The 19038-nt window shown below is 36.2% G+C and overlaps 2 protein-coding genes and 1 long non-coding RNA gene across 8 annotated transcripts in view; 2 read left to right on the top strand and 1 right to left on the bottom strand.

Annotated features, from left to right (window-relative positions):
• The window catches only part of LOC106053533 (snake venom 5'-nucleotidase-like), a 42047-nt gene extending 34457 nt beyond the window's left edge, over positions 1-7590 (top strand). For all 6 annotated transcript variants that reach the window (XM_056033662.1, XM_056033665.1, XM_056033660.1 and 3 more), the window contains 6 exons: positions 184-384; positions 1634-1765; positions 2503-2622; positions 2926-3087; positions 3824-4027; positions 7105-7590. In XM_056033662.1, the coding sequence (XP_055889637.1) occupies positions 184-384; positions 1634-1765; positions 2503-2622; positions 2926-3087; positions 3824-4027; positions 7105-7352 (1067 nt within the window). In that variant the 3' untranslated portion in view covers positions 7353-7590. The remainder of the gene's footprint in view (positions 1-183; positions 385-1633; positions 1766-2502; positions 2623-2925; positions 3088-3823; positions 4028-7104) is intronic.
• Positions 7591-10347: 2757 nt separating this feature from the next.
• Positions 10348-13143, top strand: LOC129926575 (uncharacterized). The gene is made up of 2 exons (XR_008778270.1): positions 10348-11157; positions 11212-13143. It is a non-coding gene; the product is annotated as an uncharacterized LOC129926575 (long non-coding RNA).
• Positions 13144-13786: 643 nt separating this feature from the next.
• Positions 13787-19038, bottom strand: part of LOC106065751 (cyclic AMP-responsive element-binding protein 3-like protein 2) — a 40108-nt gene continuing 34856 nt past the window's right edge. The window contains exon 10 of the mRNA XM_056031431.1: positions 13787-18099. Within this exon, the coding sequence (XP_055887406.1) occupies positions 17756-18099 (344 nt within the window). The 3' untranslated portion in view covers positions 13787-17755. The remainder of the gene's footprint in view (positions 18100-19038) is intronic.

Here is a 19038-nt window from a genome sequence, read left to right as displayed (position 1 = left end):
CATTAAATTTATTTCCTTATGTTTCGAGCTTGATTTTGGTAAAGAAATGAATCATGTGATCATTTGACCTAAAGATTCTAATTACTAGGAAGGAATAGAGAATTGAAAATTGAAGGAATTGAGAATTGAAAATCAGTTCACAATCAATCTCCTAATAAATGATAATTCTTATGTTATTCTCAGGCACTGCACCTTCCAATGAAAAGCCAGAAGGAGTGTACCCTACTGTGGTAGAAAACCAAGACAAAAGTCACAAAGTGTTGGTCATTCAAGACTACGCCTATGGGAAATATTTGGGCGAGCTTCACGTCACCTTTGATGACCAAGGCAAAGTGACGTCATGGAATGGAAACCCTGTATTGCTGGACAACTCAGTGCCACAAGGTTTGAATAGGGAGAAAAACCCCGGACATAAAAAGTAGATCATTTCGTTGTGTGTGTGACAGAGAAAGAGAGACAGAAAATAGAGACAGAAAAAGAGAGACAGAAAAGAGAGACAGAAAAAGAGAGACAGAAAAAGAGAGACAGAAAAAGAGAGACAGAAAAAGAGAGACAGAAAAGAGAGACAGAAAAAGAGAGACAGAAAAAGAGACAGAAAAAGAGAGAGAAAAAGAGAGACAGAAAAGAGAGACAGAAAAAGAGAGACAGAAAAAGATAGACAGAAAAGAGAGACAGAAAAAGAGAGACAGAAAAGAGAGACAGAAAAAGAGAGACAGAAAAGAGAGACAGAAAAAGATAGACAGAAGAGAGAGACAGAAAAAGAGAGACAGAAAAAGAGAGGCAGAAAATAAACAAAAAAGGAGAGTGGTAAACATAAAAGATAGAGCCAGAAAGAGAGGTAGAGAAAATGAGAGATTTGATGCGAGAAAGTTAAAGAGAAGTGACTATAGATGAGAAATGAAGGAAAAGACGTTTCTATAGAGACAGTAAAGCAAAGAACAAACTGACCTAAATATTCAGATATTAAAGTCGAGATAATTATTTTTCTTTGGATTTTTGAGCCTCAGAAAGAATTGAAAACTTAGATCTATCTAGAACTAAACTATTTAATCTAATGAGCTATGGGAAAAACATTAACTTAGATCTAGGGAAAGAGGATTAGTAATGCAGTAGATGTGTATGAAGCCTCATCACCCATCTGTAGCGCAGGCCTGTGTTTTGTTTTATTGCGTTGATGTCGCCTCAGATTACACAAGTGTTTCGCTCCCATAGTGTTACTAGCTGGCCCGTGAATTCCATGATGTTGTTTTCTCATTGAATCTTTGTGCCAGCCAAAAGGTTGCCTGTGTATCTAAATACAAACTTTAGTTTACATATGACTCACATACAAGGAGAGCTACAATGGTTTACATATGACTCACATACAAGGAGAGCTACAATGGTTAACATATGACTCACATACAAGGAGAGTTACAACGGGCACCCTGGGATAGATTTTATAATCAAGAAATTGAATGACATTAAGATGAGATATTTATGCCAGTTATTGATGTCAAGTTAAGAAAGCGAAACCAAATGTTTACTTACAATGTTGGAAAAAAATATTTATTTTGTGTAAGCACAGAAGAACTATTCCTGCTTTAGAGTACTTTAGACCAAAAGGTAGCAGGCCTAACTCTGTTCTTGTTTTCAGACAGTGAAACGCTGGAGGTCATCCAATCTTACTTACCTGAGCTTGAACTGTTAAAGAACACAACCGTGGGACGAACTAACGTCGATCTAATGGCTGACAGACTTCAGTGTAGAACTCAAGAATGCAACCTGGGTGAGTTGTCGAATGTAAAAAGGTTAAGGCCATTCATTTCAAAATGGCCCGTAAAAAAAGGCTCTGTTAAAATGGTCACGCGAAAAAGGTAAAAACAAAAGGACACTGAAAAGAAATAGGAAAACGTTTTAACAATCTTTGTCTCTGTCTCTCTCTCTCTCACTCTGTGTCTCTCTCTCTCTGTTTCTGTCTCTCTCTCTCTCTCTCTCTGTGTCTCTCTCTCTGTGTCTCTCTCTCTGTTTCTGTCTCTCTCTCTCTCTGTGTCTCTCTATCTCTCTCTCTCTCTCTCTCTCTCTCTCTCTCTCTCTCTCTCTCTCTGGTCTCTCTCTGTCTGTCTCTCAATTCTCTCTCAACTATTTATTTAAATTCTACTAAACACTAATCAACATGCAATCATCTATTTGTTGTAATATTCCTCTGAGCTTCTGTTTGGTCATTCAAGGAGGCTAGTATGTTACGCTATGTAACCCTGACCATAGTAGTTAGTTGGAACTAAATATTTACAGTAATAAAATAGTGTCGTTTATGTATAAGGCTTGTCTTCGAGTCCGAAGATTAGTGAGGTGTGCAGTGATTCCCGTGGCTGCGCAGCCCCAGGTGTGACCTACATATTTTGCCACATCCAAAATACGTAATTTATAAACGTGTAAATGACCACAAATTTATATTAGCCTACTTAGAGAGTATACTATGAGGGGACAAAATGGAGGCTTCAATAGACTTGTCTATATTTCCAGGCAACCTCCTCGCCGATGCATACATGGCTGCCAACATTTTCATGCCCAGAGACGACTCTTGGAATGAGGTCAGCATGGCCGTAGTAAATGCGGGAAGTTTTAGGGCGTCCATTAAAACAGGTACAATTACCACTTTCAAGGTTAACACTACAGCATCCAACATTATAAGATAGATCTAATACACATCCGCCTGACTTCCCGCCATGTGTAAACTTAGTTTAGTTTTACAACCATTGTATGGAACAAGTCCAGTGACTCAGTCGAATCATTAGTGAGAATGTTTTATTTGTTCATTAATCATTAATCAGAGCTATTCTGTGCACCAGGTCCAATCATTATTGAGAACGCTTTAACTGTTCCTCATTATGGGCTCCAGGTCTAATCATTATTGAGAACTTAACTGTTCATCATTGTGTGTCGCAGGTCCAATCACTATTGAGAGCGCCATATTTATTCATCCGTTCCGTAACACTTTGGACATCATTACTGTCAAGGGGCAGACAATTAAAGACATGTTTGAACTAGTGGCGTCAAAGTGGACCACAGAAATCGGGGAACTGTACGGAGGATTTCTCCAAGTGTCAGGTCAGTCCATGAGATGATCAAAAGGTTGTACATTGGTCTATGTTACTGGGCAAGTATCGTGGAGTAACCTCATATTGTTGTGAAAGTATCGTGGAGTAACCTCATATTGTTGTGAAAGTATCGTGGAGTAACCTCATATTGTTGTGAAAGTATCGTGATGTAACCTCATATTGTTGTGCAAGTATCGTGGAGTAACCTCATATTGTTGTGAAAGTATCGTGGAGTAACCTCATATTGTTGTGAAAGTATCGTGGAGTAACCTCATATTGTTGTGCAAGTATCGTGATGTAACCTGACACAGCTAACCGAATCCTTCATTGCAACACAATAGACACAATTTTTATTTACACAAATTTTTCAATATCAATGTAGTCATATACAAACTATATCAATGTAGTCACATACAAACTATATCAATGTAGTCATATACAAACTACAAATGTAACCTTTAAGATGTTACAAGATTTTTTCCGATGCATTATCTCATTCAGATGTACTTGATCTAATCGACATACATGTATGCCCTTTTATCAGCTATTACTTCCCTTTTAAAACACCACACTGTTACCACAAACAGCACTGTTACTTCCCTTTACAAACTGTAAACTATCTAAACAACACACTAAAATGTTATTCTTTACACATGTCTGGGCGTGTTAGCTAATGAAAAATAAATAAGATAACAACTAATGAATGTCTGTAAACCTGACATTATTGCTTTCATTACACTCACTAGGCCTTCAGATCCTCTACGATATGACCAGGCCCAAAGGTTCTAGAGTTGTTCAAATCAAAGTGACCTGCACAAAATGTTCAGTTCCCAAACTGGAATTATTAAACCTCAAAAAGGAATACAAACTGATTTGTAGCTCCTACATCTACAATGGCGGCGATGGGTTCCAAATGTTTCCAGCCAGCGTTCTCAAGAAACAGATCATAGGTAGGCAAAACAGGCTAGATCAGTCAGCATTCTCAAGTAACAGATCATAGGTAGGCAAAATAGGCTAGATCAGTTAGCATTCTCAAGAAACAGATCATAGGTAGGCAAAACAGGCTAGATCAGTCAGCATTCTCAAGTAACAGATCATAGGTAGGCAAAATAGGCTAGATCAGTTAGCATTCTCAAGAAACAGATCATAGGCAAAATAGGATAGATCAGTCAGCATTCTCAAGAAACAGATCATAGGTAGGCAAAATAGTCGAAATAGGCTAGATCAGCCAACATTCTCAAGAAACAGATCATAGGTAGGCAAAATAGTCGAAATAGGCTAGATCAGCCAGCATTCTCAAAAAACAGATCATAGGTAGGCAAAATAGTCGAAATAGGCTAGGTCAATGTTTGCGCCTTTTCATGAGTGCTTGGCCAGGACTATCCAACAAAAGTTTCCTAAAATAGATCACTATCAGGGCCGGTCTTAAGCCACTGCAACCTATGCGGCCGCAATGGGCCCCGCGCTTTCATAGGCCCCGCTCTAAGTATATCTGTAATTGCATAATGATGCAAAATATACGAAAATGTCGTGGAAATTATTATTAAAATCTCCTGAAAATTAGACAAAATTGTTATATGAAAAAAAAAAATCTTACGCGAATAAAAAAAAAGCATTGTCAACTTTCATATTTAAATAAAAATATAATAATAGTGCGAATTTTAACCGAAACGAAAGTTCCAATAGAACTAGAATTCGTTTTTAAAACGATCAAAACCCGAAAATGAGAACATAATCACTTCTAGTGAGACAGCTGAAACAGATTCTATGAAGAATGCAAAAACTGCAGTGGTGAATGTCGTAAGAGAAGAAGCAAATGATGTAACACTAACAACTGATCAACATGTCGTAAGAACTGAAGGCAATAATGTAATAACTGATCAACATGTAGTTATAGATAATGAGCTAAATGTAGTCGATTCATTGAAAAATCTGGATTATCCTGCCATGTGTCTAGACAAAATGGAAAGATCTTGTATTGACTATTTATTACAAAAAGGTCCACCTGGGATTACTTTGGAGAATTTTCCGAAAAATAAGAATGGTAGACATTTCTCTTAAGTGCATTGCAAACCAAACCTGAGTAATGGTGAAAGTATTTTGCGTCCTTGGCTGATATATTCTGTGTCAGCAGACAAGATCTATTGTTTCTACTGCCGTCTACTAGAAAAACAAAAAAGTTCCTTTTTAAATGAAGGATTTGACCAGTGGCAAAGCTGTACCAAATGGCTAGCAGAGCATGAAAAATCGCAAAGGCATTTAGACGCCATGACCAGCTGCTGTGAAGCTGGAGCAAGACTAAGTAAAAAAAAAAAAACAGGCATTGACAAAGTTCACCAGGAGATGCTTTTTTCTGAAACTAAACGTTGGACATTTGTACGATTTCCAGCGAAGCGCAATTTAGCTTTCAGAGGGACCATTGAAAGACTTAAAGAGCCAAGTAATGGGAATTTCTTGGTCTAGTAGAATTACTCGCAAATTTTGATCCAGTAATGGGGGAACAACTTCGACGTGTATCAATGCAGAAATTCACGATCGTTACCTGGGAAAGAAGATTCAAAACGAACTTATTACTGTAGTAGCTGATGCTGTTGTGAATTCTATCCTTCGAGACATCAAGAATGCAGTGATATTGGATTGTACTCCAGGCATAAGTCACAACGAGCAGATGTTATCGGTATCACTCAGATAAGGGTTAATGTGAAAGAGCTTGTGGTTGTGTATGAACGTTTTAAGTTTCTTCCCGTTGTTTCTTCTTGTGACAGCGAAAAGAAGTTGCCTGGAAACATGGATGTTGTTGCAATCTTTCCAGCCAAAAGTCAAAGGAAAAGGCAGTATGATAAATCTGTGGACTACTTCACACATCGAAAAGCTGAAGATGGCTACAGGATAAAATGCTTCAACAGAATTGTGAACACTGCAATTTACTCCTTGCAGCTGAGATTTGAACTGTAACTGTGGCATCTTGTGAAAGAAGTTTCTCGCGTCTTAAACTAATCAAGAATTACTTAAGGTCAACAATTCACGAAGAGAGATTGAACAATGTGGCACTTCTTGCTATTAAGTGTGATCTATGTAGGAAACAGAATTTTGATGATCTTCTTCGCTACACACAAGGCTCGTAAAGTAAAGTTAATTTGATCGTGATTTCGTAATTAGTTAAGAATGTATAAAATGCAAAGACGAATTTATTTTTTAATACAAAATCTTAATTTTCACTTATTATCCTTATCCCTATCCAGAATAGGCCCCGCGCAATCCGTTTCGCATAGGGCCCCGCAATTGCCAGGACCGGCCCTGATCACTATGATAAGGTGGTTAGAAGTGAATATGTTTGAACAGCATTCGGGAATAGGCCATCATGTTTGCTACTGCGGGTGGCTTCTGACCGGGAGAAGTACGCATAATGATCCTGAATTTACACACATCCTCACATACCTTCTTCTAAGCTAAAAAAAAAAAAACTAGACGAACGTATCACAAACTTTGACTATACTCACACTTCGCTAAACCAAATAATACAAAACAAAAGAAAAAAAAAAGATTTTATCAAAATTAGCCAGTTAGGGCCTAGGAGGGACGCTACGAGCATTCTCAGAGGGGTCCGGGATGCAAAACTTTTTCCTGCCGTTTGAGCTTCAGAACTTCATTCTCTTTGAGTCTGCAACACTGTTTTGTTCCTAATTAAACGAGTGGTAGCTAAACAAAAATAATTCAAAAGGGTTTTGACAGACCAAAATGTGATAGTGAAACTCGAGGCAATAGAGCATGTAGACCTTACCTAGGAATGTAATGAATGAGCATGATCGTCTAAGATCACCTCTTGTTCTGCTTAGACGCCATCTGGCGGTCTTGTTTTGTTTGCGGAAAAGACGAAAGGTAATACATGTGATTGTTCTGACGTAAGAACTGTGGGTACACTTCGTTATTCTGTAGTGTTTGGGTTTCTTTCACTTATATAAGCAAACATTTAAAAAAGGAATAACAATATTAATATTAATTTTGTATCTAAAATATTTCGTTTCAGGAAAAATTGACACTGATGTTTTCATAGATTACGTGAAATCCCATTCACCAATTACAACTGGACTACAAGGCAGAATACGTCACGTGCAAGATCTAGACGATAAAGATCTAACTCCATGTGAACAGAGACCTGCACGAGGTCTAGCAGTGATTTGGCAGCCATCTTTGTTTTTAATAACGCTACCCACGTTGTGTATAATAGGATTTTATTTTCATTTCGTTTCATGGGCATCTATAGATCATAGATAAATGCACATTAGAATAGATCTATAATAAAATTCAGAGAAAAAGTGTTTATATGATTCATTCAAATGTCAAATACACTTGTGCCTATGTAAAGGATTACGGGAACCAACATGTTGAAATAATTATACTGGAAGCAGTGGCGTAGTCTTAACAAAGAGAGGGAAGCCGCCATTGGCTCTGCAATTTTGGAGGAGTCACAAAGAGTAGGCCTGTCAAAAGACTACATAAAATATGTAACTCATTTAAACCGTTTTAAAACTTTATTTGTGCAGTGTTGATGACTTATAGCACCAAAGTGCTGGTAGACAGCTAGGCTACCTATTTATCTGCTTCACTTTTACTCTAGCACTGTAGCACCGTATGTTGTATTTGTTCACATTCAAGTTGACGTGTTGATAATTGACTCTCTCTTCTGACAGTATCTTGTTGTTGAAGGTCGTTGACTTATAGCACCAAAGTGCTGGTGCTGTTGGCCTATTATATAGCACCAAAGTGCTGGTAGATAAACAAGCCGCTGATGGCCTATTATATAGCACCAAAGTGCTGGTAGATAAACAAGCCGCTTTTGGCTTATTATATAGCACCAATGTGCTGGTAGATAAACAAGCCGCTGTTGGCCTATTATATAGCACCAAAGTGCTGGTAGATAAACAAGCCGCTGTTGGCCTATTATATAGCACCAAAGTGCTGGTGCTGTTGGCCTATTATATAGCACCAAAGTGCTGGTAGATAAACAAGCCGCTGATGGCCTATTATATAGCACCAAAGTGCTGGTAGATAAACAAGCCGCTTTTGGCTTATTATATAGCACCAAAGTGCTGATAGATAAACAAGCCGCTGTTGGCCTATTATATAGCACCAATGTGCTGGTAGATAAACAAGCCGCTGTTGTCCTATTATATAGCACCAAAGTGCTGGTAGATAAACAAACCGCTGTTGGCCTATTATATAGCACCAAAGTGCTGGTAGATAAACAAGCCGCTGTTGGCCTATTATATAGCACCAAAGTGCTGGTAGATAAAAAGGCCGCTTTTGGCTTATTATATAGCACCAAAGTGCTGATAGATAAACAAGCTGCTGTTGGCCTATTATATAGCACCAAAGTGCTGGTAGATAAACAAGCCGCTGATGGCCTATTATATAGCACCAAAGTGCTGGTAGATAAACAAGCCGCTTTTGGCTTATTATATAGCACCAAAGTGCTGATAGATAAACAAGCCGCTGTTGGCCTATTATATAGCACCAATGTGCTGGTAGATAAACAAGCCGCTGTTGTCCTATTATATAGCACCAAAGTGCTGGTAGATAAACAAACCGCTGTTGGCCTATTATATAGCACCAAAGTGCTGGTAGATAAACAAGCCGCTGTTGGCCTATTATATAGCACCAAAGTGCTGGTAGATAAACAAGCCGCTGTTGGCCTATTATATAGCACCAATGTGCTGGTAGATAAACAAGCCGCTTTTGGCTTATTATATAGCACCAATGTGCTGGTAGATAAACAAGCCGCTGTTGGCCTATTATATAGCACCAAAGTGCTGGTAGATAAACAAGCCGCTTTTGGCTTATTATATAGCACCAAAGTGCTGGTAGATAAACAAGCCGCTGTTGGCCTATTATATAGCACCAAAGTGCTGGTAGATAAAAAGGCCGCTTTTGGCTTATTATATAGCACCAAAGTGCTGATAGATAAACAAGCTGCTGTTGGCCTATTATATAGCACCAAAGTGCTGGTAGATCAACAAGCCGCAGTTGGCCTATTATATAGCACCAAAGTGCTGATAGATAAACAAACCGCTGTTGGCCTATTATATAGCACCAAAGTGCTGGTAGATAAACAAGCCGCTGATGGCCTATTATATAGCACCAAAGTGCTGGTAGATAAAAAGGCCGCTTTTGGCTTATTATATAGCACCAAAGTGCTGATAGATAAACAAGCCGCTTTTGGCTTATTATATAGCACCAAAGTGCTGGTAGATAAACAAGCCGCTGTTGGCCTATTATATAGCACCAAAGTGCTGGTAGATAAACAAGCCGCTGTTGGCCTATTATATAGCACCAAAGTGCTGGTAGATAAACAAGCCGCTGTTGGCCTATTATATAGCACCAAAGTGCTGATAAACAAACCGCTGTTGGCCTATTATATAGCACCAAAGTGCTGGTAGATAAACAAGCCGCTGTTGGCCTATTATATAGCACCAAAGTGCTGGTAGATAAAAAGGCCGCTTTTGGCTTATTATATAGCACCAAAGTGCTGATAGATAAACAAGCAGATTTTGGCTTATTATATAGCACCAAAGTGCTGGTAGATAAACAAGCCGCTGTTGGCCTATTATATAGCACCAAAGTGCTGGTAGATAAACAAGCCGCTGTTGGCCTATTATATAGCACCAAAGTGCTGGTAGATAAACAAGCCGCTGTTGGCTTATTATATAGCACCAAAGTGCTGATAAACAAACCGCTGTTGGCCTATTATATAGCACCAAAGTGCTGGTAGATAAACAAGCCGCTGTTCGCCTATTATATAGCACCAAAGTGCTGGTAGATAAACAAGCCGCTTTTGGCTTATTATATAGCACCAAAGTACTGGTGCTGTTGGCCTATTATATAGCACCAAAGTGCTGGTAGATAAACAAGCCGCTGATGGCCTATTATATAGCACCAAAGTGCTGGTAGATAAACAAGCCGCTTTAGGCTTATTATATAGCACCAAAGTGCTGATAGATAAACAAGCCGCTGTTGGCCTATTATATAGCACCAATGTGCTGTGTGCTGGTAGATAAACAAGCCGCTGTTGTCCTATTATATAGCACCAAAGTGCTGGTAGATAAACAAGCCGCTGTTGGCCTATTATATAGCACCAAAGTGCTGGTAGATAAACAAGCCGCTGTTGGCCTATTATATAGCACCAATGTGCTGGTAGATAAACAAGCCGCTGTTGGCCTATTATATAGCACCAAAGTGCTGGTAGATAAACAAGCCGCTGTTGGCCTATTATATAACACCAAAGTGCTGGTAGATAAACAAGCCGCTGTTGGCCTATTATATAGCACCAAAGTGCTGGTAGATAAACAAGCCGCTGTTGGCCTATTATATAGCACCAAAGTGCTGGTAGATAAACAAGCCGCTGTTGGCCTATTATATAGCACCAAAGTGCTGGTAGATAAACAAGCCGCTGTTGGCCTATTATATAGCACCAAAGTGCTGGTAGATAAACAAGCCGCTGTTGGCCTATTATATAGCACCAAAGTGCTGGTAGATAAACAAACCGCTGTTGGCCTATTATATAGCACCAAAGTGCTGGTAGATAAACAAGCCGCTGTTGGCCTATTATATGGCACCAAAGTGCTGGTAGATAAACAAGCCGCTGTTGGGTAATTTTGTATTTTAAACAAATCTAACTGACTATAAGAACACGTCTTTACACTCGAGTTGTCTGGGGTACTTAGCACAGCTTAAGACAATGACGCCTATCTTGCATCATTCTACAAGACTGACATTAATGTTCTCTCTCTATAACTAAAAAAAAAAATACTCCCTTTCTATATCATCACCTTGGAAACACACACACACACACTCCATCACAAGAGGATTTGTCTGTCTGATTTGGAGAGAAAGATCTGACTTTGATATGCTAAGTAGAGAGAGTCGAAATAATTAATTTTGTTTAAATTAGGCCTATGTGTACATTTTGTTTACTGGTAACAGTTATTATGCAAATAAGGTATATCATCGTTACTTAACCTGTGGGGCGTGACCCACTGGAGGTCGCAATGTCCTGACAAGGGGCGCGATGTCCCTAAGGGAGGTGGAGCGAAGCCGGTCAATTGTCCTGACAAGGGGCGCGATGTCCCTAAGGGAGGTGGAGCGAAGCCGGTCAATTTATTTTTCACGTTTAAATATTAACCAAGTAAAATGGCTTTCATACCAATGTTTCAAAACTACAAATACTGGAAGTAAGAGACCGTGTTTCATCTTCTACCTTTTAAAACAACATCGACTGAAAAGGTTTTTAAAGAAAAGTTTTCAAAACGCTTTCCGCTGACGTGAAATCTCGAGTTTCAGTAGTCAGAAAGGTTCTTCCCATTGTGGACGTTGCGTTACAAAAATAGTAATTTTCTCTTTTAAATCAATTCGTACTTTGTATTAATAATAATAATAATAATAATAATAATAATAATAATCTTTATTATCCGTAAGGAAATTTGTCTTACAATTTGTGCATAACACCAAACAAAAAACATTATAACTATAAAAAAACAAAGTGTACATTCACACCAGACTCACTCATAATTTACAGGTGACAAAGTTTATACCAGATTGTTCTTATTTAATGATTTGATTGCCAGGGGAACAAAAGAGTGTTTGTGTCTGTTTGTCTTTGCTATCGGTGTCTTGTATCTCTTTTGTGATGGTAAAATCACAAAATCCTGACACAAAGGGTGATTCTTTATTTCGAGGATCTTGTTAGCTTTTTTATAGATGTTTGTCTCAAACAACTGCCCAAATGGGGTTTGTTTTTTGCCAATGATTTTGCCAGCAGCATATTATATTAAAATAGTATAATGAACTAAACATTTTTCAGAATTTTGTAAAGAATGTAATTACTATGGATATATGATAAATTCAGATAAATATCATAACACATTGACCTCAGCGTCAAATCAGAAAGAGATTCTTTATTCTTGCATTGCGATTATTATCTCTTTCTTATTATCATTAAGCTTTCTATTTATTTTATATATAATTACTATTTTTTGGAATGTATGAATCTGAGAGCCAGAATTGCACAGTCCACAGCAGCACTTTCAAAACTCAAAACAATATGGAAAGACAAAGGCTTAGCATTCGACACCAAAATCAGACTGATGCGCTCCCTGGTCAGGGCCACAATCTTATACGCTTGTGAGTCTTGGACGCTGACTGCAGACCTAGGGAGTAGGGTACTAGCAATGAAATGGAGATGCTTTAAAAAGATATTAGGTCTCACACACAAAGGCCGCATCACAAATGAAGATATTAGAGACAGGCTTAGTTCAGCGATCGAACCCCATATTAACTACTGTCAAAAAAACTCATAATAAAACTCTAGGATCATATCACAAGGTCCTGAGGGCTGGCAAAAACCTTCCTTCAGGTTTTGTTCAGGAAAAGGAAGAGGCAGACAGAACACGATGGGAAGACATCATTAAAGAATGTACGGGCATGCCATTGAAAGAGATTCTATCCAAGGCAAAAGAGATGTGGAAACAGATGGTCCAAGATTGTGTGTGGTATCCCAATGGTCCAAGATTGTGTGTGGTATCCCAATGGTCCAAGATTGTGTGTGGTATCCCAATGATCCAAGATTGTGTGTGGTATCCCATTGGTCCAAGATTGTGTGTGGTATCCCAATGGTCCAAGATTGTGTGTGGTATCCCAATGGTCCAAGATTGTGTGTGGTATCCCAATGGTCCAAGATTATGTGTGGTATCCCCCCCCCCCTTCCCCATTGGTCCAACAGACTAAGGGGTAGGTGAAGATGAAACTGAGGGTCTTCAGGGCTCGGTTTAAAACAAAATGTACAAGAATGTAAGGGAGTATGTCTTGCACATTATATTGAAATGGATTTAGTTACGGGAATAATACCAGTAGATTTGTACACACAATTTTAATTTGTATTAAATTCAATTATTTATGAATTGATGACCCATGAAACTTAAATACATAATATTGTCACGCAACATGAGTTGCCACCAATGCCAGATAAGATAAGTATTGCTGTTGATTAAATAATGACATGATGGTAACAACCTACATTATTATTTTGACTTCATTATATGTTCTTAAAAAGTCAATCTATTGTTGATTTGCAAACAGACAGGTTGTATCTTGCGGGCAGTAAATGCAGGAACTATGCTTGTAGCTTGGCCTGGCCTTACTGGAATAAATAAACTCAACAAATATGATTAGTATACGCTGACTAAAATGAATCAACCGAAAATAGAGAAGGTCAACAAGCAAGTAACAAAACAAAGTTCTTTTAAAGACAATTCCTCCTTTAGGAAGCTGATAACTTTTTTTTAAGAGCAATTACTTTGCTCTTAATTGAAACATTTTTTAACCCGCCCCTATTCTCTCCCCCCTCTCCTGGTTAAATACATGTATACATTTACTCAAGAGTATATAATATCCTAGTTTGGTGATATAGATACTGTCATGACAACATTAAAAGCAAAGTAGTCTACACTAGAATACTTGATCTTGTTTTAGATATATGGTATTGAATGTTCGTTTGATGATAAACTATAGATCCAGACTTCAAAATGATGCATACATTTGTACGCATCTTAATGTTAATTTATTTCTCTTGAATGAATACATGCGGGAATACTGCAGATGTATGGAACTGCATACTAAAATAACAAACAAATGACTTCAGAAAGAAAAACAAGAAGTAGAAATAAATCATATTTTTATTTTGTCAAGTTCTATTTACAATTGTTCATTTCCTGTGTTTCCAACTGAACAGAACAGGAAGTAAACAAAACAAGAGTCACCCAGTGGGTCAACAAGAGTCACCCAGTGGGTCAACAAGAGTCACCCAGTGGGTCAACAAGAGTCACCCAGTGGGTCAACAAGACTTCCCTCAACCAACACAAATGGTCATAGAGTTGAAAAAAAACAAAACCAAAGATACAAGCATCAAGAGAATAAACATCATCTTATGTACAAACTGTATAAATGCATGTCTCTATTTCAATAGCAACAACTAGATTTAAGTTTGAATCAATCTTGAAAATAGACAAGTTATTTTATAGTCCAGGCATGATTGAACTGAACTTACTGAAAGTTTCAACCTGATGTACAGATACAAAAGCTTTTCAAAACTAGATTGCTACTACAGCTGTGTAGTGCAGTAGTGATCAGAAATAAATATCTTGACAAAATGTCCTTTAAAAATGGTGTATATTTAGAAAACTGTAACATTATCATAAAATTCTTAGAAAAGCTCTGAACAAAAGCATGTTTCTGTTTCACATAAAATTGTTTCTATCTAAAAATCTACCTTCATAAAATAATGTATATGAATTTCCACTTGGTTCCACTTGATCATCAGACAAGGTAAAAGTCCTGTCTAAAACACAATGAGACATACATACATAGTAAGATCAATACAAAGGAATGACATTCATCATGGCTTGATAGAGTAATAAGTCTATGAATCACTGTCACCAACAGTATCAGTCAAAGCAAACAATAACACAAATATATGACTAGCATTTTCCATTCAACTGTCATCCAATCAATCACAGCATAAGAAATGGTTGAGCTAAAGCCTCAATCAACTGACAGTGAACAAGGCACCACTGGTCAATAGAAATATTATCTTAAACATCTGGCTAAATAATAAATGTCCTTTTAGATCAAACTAGTTCAGAAGTAGCTTGAGATAAATCATTTATTTTTAAAAGTAATGCACCATAAATAAATAGAGCTCCATAAAAATAGATTTTAGAATATAATTTTAGCCAATTTGCATCATCTAGTTTAAAATTACACCTAGGAAATACTTACAATATATTCATTCTATAAAATGACTTTGTATGCACTGCATTCGGAATATAAATAAAATCATATGTACAATAATCAACATAAAATAAAGTTTCAAAGTCTTGAGAAAGACAAAAGCAGATTTAGCTAAATCTATTTTAGTTTTATAGAAATTTACTGCCAAGAACAAATTGGCTTTTAACTTAAATGTAAAGAAGAAAAAAAAATCCTTCACAAATTTAGAACAAAACTGTCACAATATTGCTTCAAAATCTACTGTCAAGATGAGTGTCTTTTCAAACTTCATTAATCATTGCACATCAAGAAATAAATACTACAGTAAACTTACTTTCTATTAACAATGTCTGCACATGATACTTTTCATTTGCAAAATAAAATCTTCTAGTTTGGCATCAAAGACAGCAGAACAAAAAATAACTAATGAATGAAATAATTATCACTGGCACAAATGAAACAAGTTAATGCCTTGAGGATCACAACTAATGAGTTGCCAGCAGTCAGAAATCACAGTTAACAGAATAAATTGTGCTTTTAGTCATAAGATGTGGTGTTTTGCCTCAAATGTAATCATTATTACACTAAATATTTATAGAATCCATTTAATTTAAGACAACAAAGCTTAGGACAAAACTCATGTAACATCAAGTCTAATTCTCTTAAATACTAGCAGAAATATAGCTTCACTGTTTAAAAAAAAAAAAAAAAATGTTTCATTCACCAAGAAGTCAGCAATTATATTTTGGAGCAAAATATGTAAAAAAAAAACAACATTTGATCAGCTCTGCTTCAATAAAAACAAATACTAAAATAGTCTATGGGAAATTCCCTATTCTAAAATCTTTTCCCCATAATCTCACTTTGAATTATTTGCTGGCCCCCTGCACTATGTTAACCTCTGCATCATTACAGTGTGAAAACAAAAAAATGCATAAAGTAACAAGAAACCAAAAGCTCAGCAATGTTCCCAATCAATCCAAGTAACAAAATGTTACTAAATACATCAATGCACAGTGTGTTGCAACATTTGAATCCTCACAAAATCACTCCAATAATAATTTGTCATTGCAAGTAGTTCATTTCAAATTCAATGAAGGCAAGAGAAAAAAAAGTAAAATTTACTATGTTAAAATAAATAAAACAATCAACCACTTTATACATTGAAGAAAATAAAAAGTTAAAAGTTCTGCCTTTGACCTAGACATAGGAATTCAGAGTCAGTAGGTCACACTGACATTTTAGGTAAGAAAAAAAATTAAACTGACTAACATACACATCTTACAACTGCTTTTTTAAAAGTTGTCTTTGCCAAAGGAAATTCTACAGCACTTCAAAGCAAAACTAATCCAACGACGAAATAAAAGAATATTGCTAGGCATGGTTTGAATGAACTTTAAAAATAAAAACATCTAGTCAATTTGTTTAAGTTTCATCTACAATACGCCAGAGAAAGGTCATGCTACTGCAGCAAGAGAAATCAACCAAGATAACTTCTGGACATATGTTTTAACTTTGGACATATTTGTATTCCCTGTGTGTTTGTGAAGGAGAGAAAAAGAATCAATTCATTCTTGGAGTTAACGCAAAAAAAAGAACTGGACGGCAAAAAAAAAAAAGTTTCTCCAAAAAAAAAAGGTCAAAGTTCACTAACACATGCTAAACATAATATTCTTTTTTTTTTTTTATTTCATTAATTTTTTTATATAAAAATAAATGTAAAAAAAAAAAAATACTTGGGTAACTTTGAAATGTGGATGTTAAAATATGGCAATGCATGAATCATTCAGAACATTGACTCTGGAAGCATTTAGACTAGCAAACTAGATTATGAATGAAATGAAAAACACCTTTTTTCTGTATGATACTAACATAATGCTAACAAAAATGTTCCAATCAGATTCAGCACAAAAGAAAGCTTAAGATTTCTCATGAGTTCTAGGCAGTGAACATAGTGCGAGATAAAAAGAAACTCATGAATTAAAAAAAAATATTAATGAATCACATTTGTTTAACAATCAAGTTTCACCATCTAGCTAGCAGTAGAGCTACTAAGATGGATGAACAAGTTCAAAGACACACCAATGTTATTTAATTTGGTCCGTTCCATCATGAACATTTAGTTAGTGTTAAAAATTTGACCATGATAAAACATTGTAGATATTTTTAGCATACAATTAAGAGTAACACCAATATTAACAACAAGAATCAAGACAACTGGCCTGCCCAGGATGCTGTGTATAGATTGGTATGCCAGTCATGACCTGTTTCAATAGGCCTGCCAACGATGCTTTGAATCACACAGCTTACACAGAAAGCCCTGAATCAAGAGCCGGCATAGGCTGCTTGTATCTAAAGCCTGCCTCAATACAAAGCTGTTATGTTAGCTCACATTACATGACTTTCTAAGTCAATGTTTGCTGCATATTTATGTAAAGCAACATGCAGCAGTCAAGAAAATAAAATTCCAGTAAAATATTTGGCTGATATACAACACATTCAATTTGGACACATTCTGATGTGTATTTTTTGACATTCTATATGTATATATAAAGTATATATTGGATCACAAAACTATAATAGTAACATTGAAATGACAAGTTTTTGGATGACATCAAGAAACAAAGTAAATAATGAATACTAGCAAAAACATGTCAGTAATTTGACACTTTACAATTAAGTTGACACTTTACATAAGAAGAATGCTTAAGATTACATTTTTTTAACAATTGATTTTCTTATGTGTTTTGTTTACATCAGAAACAATATTGTATATAGGCATGTAGAATTAATTTAGAGAAAATCGAAATTGCAAAAAGTTTCCCCACAAAGTTCAAGAAACAAAACAAAATCTAAAATTAAGCTGTTTCCATCTCTGTTGACATGTTGTGAATGTTGGTGTGTTTCAACATTTCCTTGTGAGTTATCTTGATATCAGGGATGACAGTGCTCTGGTGGTAGGTGTCGCTAGTGTTCTCCATGTTGGCAGCCACCACCATCACCACTGTTGTGTCTGGGGAACTCTTACCACCTGCAGGTATCTCTGCTCCTCCCAAAAGGTCTACTCCAGGCTTGGGAAGGTTCTCATTTTTCTCAGAGGTCTGTTCTGGCATAGGGCATAGCAGTGAGTTGTCCCAAGGCATGGCTCTATAGTCGTCACAATAGTCATCTTGGTCCACTGACATTAACATCCTGGATTTTACTGCCAATACAAAATGAAAATAGTTCAATAGTTTACTTCACCATTTTTAACACAATAACTCTTATTGTGCTAGGATATGGTATTTACCATTTTAGCCTAATGTCGCACAATGGATTAGGGCACTAGCAGCAGTTTTTTTGTAAAACTTTCATACAAGAGTAGTTTGTGTTTCATTCAGAACGAGAACAAGAGCTTCACAAATCAGATATGTATAGTTTTTTTTGCTTACTAGGTATTTTTTAATTTTTTTTACACAAGTCCTGATACTGCAGTGTATAAAGCCTTCTCTGGAAATTAAGTATTTTGGAAGCTTGTTTTTATTCTAAAGGTATTAAAAGTAAATTTTTTAAAACTAAATTTTTTTATTTTTTTAAAGTTATTTATTCATTTATTTTTTAAAATATTTATTATGCAGAGTTGTCTCTCCTTGTTTAGGGAATAAAGAGTATTTTCCAAACTGGAAAATAGCTCTATTGGGTTAACTCTTTCAGTGCTGCCTTACTCTCAGCTACGTACTTCGCTAGCCCTGGTGAGTTCGTTGTTACACTCAGCGAGTAATTTGGGATACAATATTTGTTTCCCTATCATTATATTTTTATTTCTCTTTAATCTTTTAAATTTTAAGTGACAAATAGTGTTAAGGTTTGTGATTTTTTTTTTATTTATGGATCAAATGTAGAATTATAAGGTTAAATTTAAAAAAATATATTTTGTTTTTCAGTACTCAGTTTAAACTTATTAAAAGAAATATTTTCTTAAATAATTTATTTTATTTATTAAACTTTTGTAGCAAATTCATTTTCATTTAAAATAAAATCAAATATGTTAAGTTATAGCTTAAAATTTAAAAAAAGTTAGGATAGTCCTATTAACACTACCCTTCCCCCCCCCCTGCAAATTTGTGTTCATCCAGGAAAACTCCATTTTTTCTATAAAAAT

Source organism: Biomphalaria glabrata, chromosome 6 (assembly GCF_947242115.1).
Source record: "Biomphalaria glabrata chromosome 6, xgBioGlab47.1, whole genome shotgun sequence".
NCBI lineage: Eukaryota > Metazoa > Mollusca > Gastropoda > Planorbidae > Biomphalaria > Biomphalaria glabrata.
This window is presented reverse-complemented; position numbering and strand designations above follow the sequence as displayed.